Source organism: Perca flavescens, chromosome 2 (assembly GCF_004354835.1).
Source record: "Perca flavescens isolate YP-PL-M2 chromosome 2, PFLA_1.0, whole genome shotgun sequence".
NCBI classification, from domain to species: Eukaryota; Metazoa; Chordata; class Actinopteri; order Perciformes; family Percidae; genus Perca; species Perca flavescens.
In genome coordinates this window covers 5,755,327-5,762,781 of record NC_041332.1, presented here as the reverse complement: position 1 = coordinate 5,762,781, position 7,455 = coordinate 5,755,327, and the positions used below count along the sequence as shown (strand labels likewise).

Below are 7,455 nucleotides of genomic sequence, written 5' to 3'. Positions count from 1 at the left end.
ATTAAAAAAAAAAAAAAAAAAACTATAATATAAATTTGCAAGAATAAAAAATCTAAAATGTTAAAAATGAATAAAAGTCATTGGAATACAATAAATTTACACCAGGGATACAAATCTCTGATTAAAGCTATAACAACTCCAGTTTAAAATCTAGATTTAAACAAGTCTGATTTGTGTGCACCCGGAGTTTATTGTGTGCACAAGAGAGAAAAATGTTGAATGAAAGAAAATTTAGGTAGTAGAAAAGGTCTTTGAATCTGATTCATTTGGGAATGAGTGGCATGACATTTTCTGCAGTTTCTGCAGTCTTGCTTTTTAGATCCCTTCCCCTCTGATGTGTATAGAATCCACAAACCAATTATGTTATGTTCTTTCACACCGCTGTAATGTTATTGCAAGAAAAATGGGAAAAATAAGATTGCTTTTAAGGACCAATGTGGACTGTATCCAACAATAACCTGCAATAAAAAGACCATAGTAGTGGAGCAGCTATAAGAGTACAGCTCTAACTGCATTTCAAATTCTTTTGACCAAGCACTGTGGCATGCAGACAGACGTAGTGGGATGATGTTCCAGACACTGTTCAAACAAGGTACATTTGACTTCTCTAAGAAGTGTTTTCCTCTGGTAATTAAGACTGAAAGAAACACGGAGTTGCCAGTTGTGTTATTAAATGGGTCTGAAGTTGGTAGGAGACACACACACACACACACACGTACACGTTCCTGTCCCTGTGATGTAAAAGGCTGAAATAAATGAAAAGTATTTGAATAATGAGGGATCTGAGCTGTTCAGTAAGAGCAACATACATGTATTACATCTGAGGAAATGGAAACAAGCATTGTAAAAAAAATACTTTTTCCTTCTTTTTTGGGGGCATTTTTAGGCCTTTATTTTACAGGACAGATGAAGACATAAAAGGGGAGAATGACATGCAGCAAAGGGCGCAGGTCGGAGTCGAACCCGCGGCGGCTGTGTCGAGGAGTAAACCTCTAACCCGGCCACTCTTTCCTTCTTTTATAACCTCCCAGCCTAAAGGCTTTTACAATACATGCAATATACGTACACTGTACACGTCGCCCCCCCCCCTTTCATTGCTTGCCTATCATTAAAGGCGGAAATGCCCCAAAAATAAACTTAAGTACTCTGTACAGCAGTGGTGGAATGTAACGAAGGGCATTTACTCAAGAACTTGAGTGCAGTTTTTTTTTTACTCCTATTACACTACATGTATTTGATAACTTCAGTTAGTTTTTAAATTCAGATTTTAAAAACAAAATATAATCTACTAATACATTATGATGTAGTAATACAGGTTAAACTAAACTGCCCAACGGTGTAAATAAAGTAAATTAAAATTAGCTCCAAAATAAATATATATATAAAATAAGAAAATAAAAAAGTACATAAATTGTAAATAATATAAATAAACAAACAAATAAATACAATTGGTCTTTCATTTAAATTAAAACTATTGTTTTTTTTTTTTTTGTTTACCGCGGTTGCCCTTGAAATCCTAAGAAAAGGTTACGCTCGTTGAACTTCATTCAAAAGATATCGCGAGACTAGCGGAGAAAAACGAACGGACGAAGGAGACAGCCCGAAAAGTCCCGAACTATTTACACTTGTGTGTCGCCCCCTCCCCTCCTTTTTCATCATGGCTGCTGTGTCTACTCTCTCAAGTAACGCTCAGATTGGACACTGACTCGATTTCTATCTTCCAGTGCCTCTAAACTTTTGGTGTACATCAACTTCGCTTGGATGCAAATCACAATCTACACCTCGTTGTTCCCCCTCGTTTCATTTAGTGGGATAACCTTCACCAATCACTGCCTCCACTGGGCCTTTTTCACCCCAAAAACAACCAACTGCCAGCCAACAACAGCTTCCAGTGCAATGGTTTAACTCAGTTCTCCCCTCCATGAACAATGTGTGAAAACTGCGCCGAGCTGGTGGAGGTTTTAAATGAAAGTAAGTGCATTTTATTTAACGTTACGTGAGACGATGCTGAACTAGCTGCTGGCTGTTAGCATCGCTTGTCCACTGAAGCTTGGTGTTAGCTCTCTGGTGGCTAAGCTAAATGTAACTTTGTGTGTTTTCGTGATTAGCCACTATCCAGACTTTTTTTTTTTTTTGGCCAAAATGGCATTGTTTCTGCGTGGTTGTTGTGTTAGTCGGTGACAGTTGCGTTTTCGTGTCAGACTGTGTCGGTTTTGATGCGAATGCCATTTTCCCCATACAAATGGGCATTTTTTTGGGGCCTGTCTGTCAAACACTCCTCTCAGAACTCTCACAAGCTAACTCCCCTATATCGACTCAAAATCGTATCGCCTCGATCGGTTTTGTGTGTGACATTGCAGCCATGCCTTAACATACGTCAACACTGTTTAACACGGTACACGTGAGCATTTTTTAAAGATGCTACATGGTGCTAAAACGCGGCTTTGGACGGATTTTTTTTGGAAGTTAGCTTGAGTTAGCTTAGTGTAGCTACAGCCTGACTTTGTTTGATGTGTTTGTCAGGTCAATCTGCTAGCTGTCCACTCCGCTGCCACCCATTGTGTTGTGGATGGTTTACGTTTACAGTTCAAAATACACTTGCTAGCCCGTCCAAAAAAAAAACAAGCTTAATATCACAGACACGAAGATGATTATGGAGCTTTCTCGTGTGTTTTTTATTTTTTTTAAATCGACTCTCTTAAATGTTTAGTAAGCTAGCACAGAACATTAATGGCTGCAACGAGGCGCATATTTTGCCACAACGTTAATCCTCGGTGGCTTCTGCATGTTTTTTCGGGGCCGATGCCGTGTGCACATCGGCCTCGCTGGATTCGGTTGTAAAAAATAATCTCACTACGACGTGTCATTTCACATGCAGGGCTAACGTCAACTTAAGCCAGCAATTGTAAATACAAGGTTGCTTTTATAGCTACAAGTTAGCCAGCCGTTGGGGTCCAGGCGTGCTAATCGGGCCTTGCTGCACTTCAGGGGTGTCTGTAAGACACAGAACAAAGCCCTTTTTGTGTAGTTATAACACCATTTGTAAAAGCCGTTACCATGCAGCGTTGGACGGTTTATTTGTCGTTTTCCTGTGTGTGTTCAGCCCATTGTGTGTGTCATGAACGTGTGTGTGAAGGTAAAGCTCCTCCTGCAGGCTCTGTAGGAATCCACTTTAACACACACAGAGACAGTCCTGCACCTGCCTGTAGCATGGTAGCACTAACCCTAAACAAGTCCAGCTAATTTCCGTTTGACAAGTTGTTCCGTTTGTTAGGGTTAAGCCCTTTGGGCGTGTGTGTGTGTGTGTGTGTGTGTGTGTGTGTGTGTGTGTGTGTACACACGTTTCTGTGAGATTGAGTTGTGGCCACCTGTTTTTGGAAAGCAATACCATCCTCAGTATGTGGACACTCATTACAGGCATACAGTTGCGCTCATAAGTTTACACACCCATGCCAAAGTTGACTAAAAAGAGGCATAAAAAAATCATCTTTTGGAAATTAATCTTAATGCCTTAATTTAAAAAAATGAGGGAAAATCCAACCTTTTAAGGACACCAATTTTCTTTGTGAATGAATAAAGTATCGTGCATAAATAAATGTTCTTCCTTAAAATACAGGGGGCATAAGTCAGTCCACCCCTATGTTAAATTCCCATAGAGGCAGGCAGCTGTTTATTTTTAGCCCCCCCACATCATCACATACCCTTCACCATACCCCCACATCATCACTTACCCTTCACCATACCCCCACATCATCACATACCCTTCACCATACCCCCACATCATCACATACCCTTCACCATACCCCCACATCATCACATACCCTTCACCATACCCCCACATCATCACATAACCTTCACCATACCCCCACACATCATCACATACCCTTCACCATACCCCCCATCATCACATACCCTTCACCATACCCCCACATCATCACATACCCTTCACCATACCCCCACATCATCATATACCCTTCACCATACCCCTACATCATCACATACCCTTCACCATACCCCCACATCATCACATACCCTTCACCATACCCCCACATCATCACATACCCTTCACCATACCCCCACATCATCACATACCCTTCACCATACCCCCACATCATCACATACCCTTCACCATACCCCCACACATCATCACATTTTTATTCCAAAGGTCAAGGAATTATCCTTTATCAGGATGCATAGTATCCTGGATCCATGAAATAACTGGCCTTTTAGACACAGGTTGTTGTCTAAAACGTTGTAAAAGCTGGAACAGATAATGAAAGTCAAAACTTGCTGGTGAAGTCTACTGGGGACCAGCTACAGTCATTAGGTCGGAGTCTTAAAAAAAAATGTAAGGATGTCCTGCCTCTTTAGACTGTACGCCTAGTTTACCTACGAGTACCAATAAAGGAACCTGTCATTTAGTTAGTTAGGATGCTCACTCGGGCTGCACAATTAAACAAAACAACTTATAAACAAACTTGACTCTTAAATTAGAAAAAAAAAACATATCAAATCAACAAATGTAACAAAATGCATCAACAAAAAAAATAAACAATCTACCGCCAACTCAATTATTGATTGGCCAGCAGCACATTCAAATTGATCAAATCATGATTATGATACGATGACGCCCAAACGGCCAAGCAGGTTGTTGCATTTAGTTGCCCGAAGTGGCGTCTAACTTGCCCCGGGCCATCGGGAAACCCTTTTTATTGTTGAAACCCTGCTGATCTAACATGATTTTCTGTCATGACAGACGATAAAGTTTTCAGAATCTGATGAATAGCATTACAGGTATTGAATTTTAGGGTGAACTGTCGACATTTTTACCACAGTCTTAAGTCTGCTCTGTAGTTCAACTCAATTTAGTTGCTAAACCATTCAATAACACAGAATTACTTTACACAATTATTGCCACATTTAAAGTGAAGTCTGTCTTCCTCCCGGCTGCACGCTGTCTGATCGTCTCTTTCTCTTGTTAGGGAGTCTGTCAAATGACATTTAAAGGTCAATATCATTAATTTTCCAATTCTTAATAGAAATAGAGACGGCTGGCCACCAAAGTCGGGCAGCGCTTATTTGTGAAGTTAGCCACTGATCAGAATCAGAAAAGGTTTTTATTGCCACAATAAGTTACACTCAGGTGGAATTTGCCTTGGTGAAAGGTGCATACATAAACAAACAGGCATATTAAACATGAATATGAAATAAACAATAAATACAGAAAGGCCAATGTATACACACAATTGCATAAGAAAAAGAGGCTGAGCGGGTTTGAGTGCAGAAAATGCAGAGAATATAAAGTGTGTGTGTGTGAGGTTGGGTGTGTGTGTGTGTGTGTGTGTGGTTGGGTGTGTGTGTGAGGTTGGGTGTGTGTGTGTGTGTGTGTGAGGTTGGGTGTGTGTGTGTGTGTGAGGTTGGGTGTGCGAGGTTAGGACTCTGTGCAGGCCGCTCAAGTTCTTCCACACCAAACTCAGAAAAGCATTTCTTTAAGGGCGTAGCTTTGTGTATATAGACATTGTCATGTTGAAACAGGAAAGAGACAAACACCAACTGGGGACACAAAGAAAGAAGCACACTATAGTCTTTAAAAACCATTGTATGTTGTAGCATTAAGACTTTATTGGGACAAGAGGCCGAGACCGAATGATGGAAAAACAATCCAACATGCATCTTCTGCCTTATCTTTATGAATGAGCAGTTAATCTGTTTTACAAAGATTACAGCGGAGGAGGGAATCTTTCCAGGGGGGTTTTTAATCTGAGTTGAAGGGCCGGCTGGAGTTCACCCCACTGCTGTGATAGGGGAAGTTGTCAGTTGTCGAAATATTCCATAGGGCTGGGCAATATATCCATATTTTATCACTATCGTGATAGGAGACTAGATTTCGTCTTAGATCTTGGATATTGTAATATCGTGATATGACACAAGTGGTGTCTTTTACTGGTTTTAAAGGCTGCAATACAGCAAAGTGTCCGATTCCTAAACCGATTCTTGAAAAACTGAAAAATGACATCAGAGATGTAATATGTTTACTAGCGATCACGTGCAGTGAACGGTTAATGTGCTTTTACGTCCGTTTTGGTGAGCCCAGGGGGAAAATATGGCATTTTAAAAGTAGCCTACATTTACGGTAGCTAGCTAACTGTAGACTTCAGAGAGAGGGTGATATTTTTACGTCCGTTTCGGAGCGTCAGAGGGAAAATATTTCAGTCGACACATTAAGTGGAACCGAAATTGGCGTTCTAATCCGGTCCGATTCCTACCGGTTGCGTAGGAACCGGGTTTCGGTACCCAACCCTAGTAAAGTGATGTCATTTTCTGAACTTACCAGGCTGTTCTAGCTGTTCTATTATTTGCCTTTACCCCACTTAGATTTTTTGTGTTAGAATGCGTAATTAGAAATAATAATCACTAATGTGGATATAATGTCTGAGTGTCTATCGCGATATGCCACAGCCTTTCACGATACTTATATTGCGCCAGTTGATATCGCGATGACGATTAAAAAAACAATAAATTGTGCAGCTCTAAAGTTCACCCCTCAAATAGAGTGCGTATCTGTGCATCTTTGGGAAGCCCCAGGCCAGGTTGTCTAGCTGATGTTCATCACAGAGAATGTGTTGTATTCAGGCGCCTGGGTAGCTCACCTGGTATCGCGCGGCCACATATAGGGGCTTATTCCTCGCCGCAACGGCCGTGGGTTTGACTCCGCCCTGCTGCCCATTGCTGATGATCAGAATCAGTTTTATTGGCCAAGTATACGTACACACACAAAATGAATTTGACTTTGGTAGGTGTTAACTCTCTATACATTCAACAAATAGACATGTAGTAGTAAACATTCAGTAGGCAAACGGTAATATAGACACATACTGTACAAAAGAGACAACAATATACATCTAGGCACATATCAACATAATATACAAATATACAAGTAAGACCTAATATCAAGACAAGCACACATGGAGTGGGAAGTAAGGTGCAGAAAGTAATGGTGAAAAGAAGTCTAACAGTAGCTCTTCCTTTTCAGCTGCATTCTTAAGTATGCCAGAGGCCATTGTGTAGCAGTCTTGGTGATAAGCTGTACTGTTGAAACAAAAATGTGTTTCAAACCTCACAATTAGAGCTGGGAATCCTTTTTAATTTAATTTTTTTATGCCAGTTCCGATACAGTACCTGACCTTCAGTACCAGAACAATACTTCTTTTGTTCAATCCCCAGCCCTACTCGCAATATTAACCCTTGTGTTGTCTTCCCGTCGGCCATGCACTGGTTGTCACCCTGGATCCCAAAAAAATATTTTTTTATTTCATTTTTTTATTTTTTTTTAAGATATTTTTATTAATTTTTAAAGATATTTTAAAAAAATATTTTTATTTTTTACGATTTTTGGGGGGGGCATTTTTAGGCCTTTATTTTCACAGGACAGCTGAAGACATGAAAAGGGAGAGA

General features: G+C 40.4%; 1 protein-coding gene across 1 annotated transcript in view; it reads left to right on the top strand.

The window, feature by feature from the left end:
• The first annotated feature begins 1,630 nt into the window (after nucleotides 1-1,630).
• usp34 (ubiquitin specific peptidase 34) overlaps nucleotides 1,631-7,455 on the top strand; it is a 105,962-nt gene continuing 100,137 nt past the window's right edge. Inside the window, exon 1 of the mRNA XM_028568762.1 lies at nucleotides 1,631-1,971. Within this exon, the coding sequence (XP_028424563.1) occupies nucleotides 1,929-1,971 (43 nt within the window). The 5' untranslated portion in view covers nucleotides 1,631-1,928. The remainder of the gene's footprint in view (nucleotides 1,972-7,455) is intronic.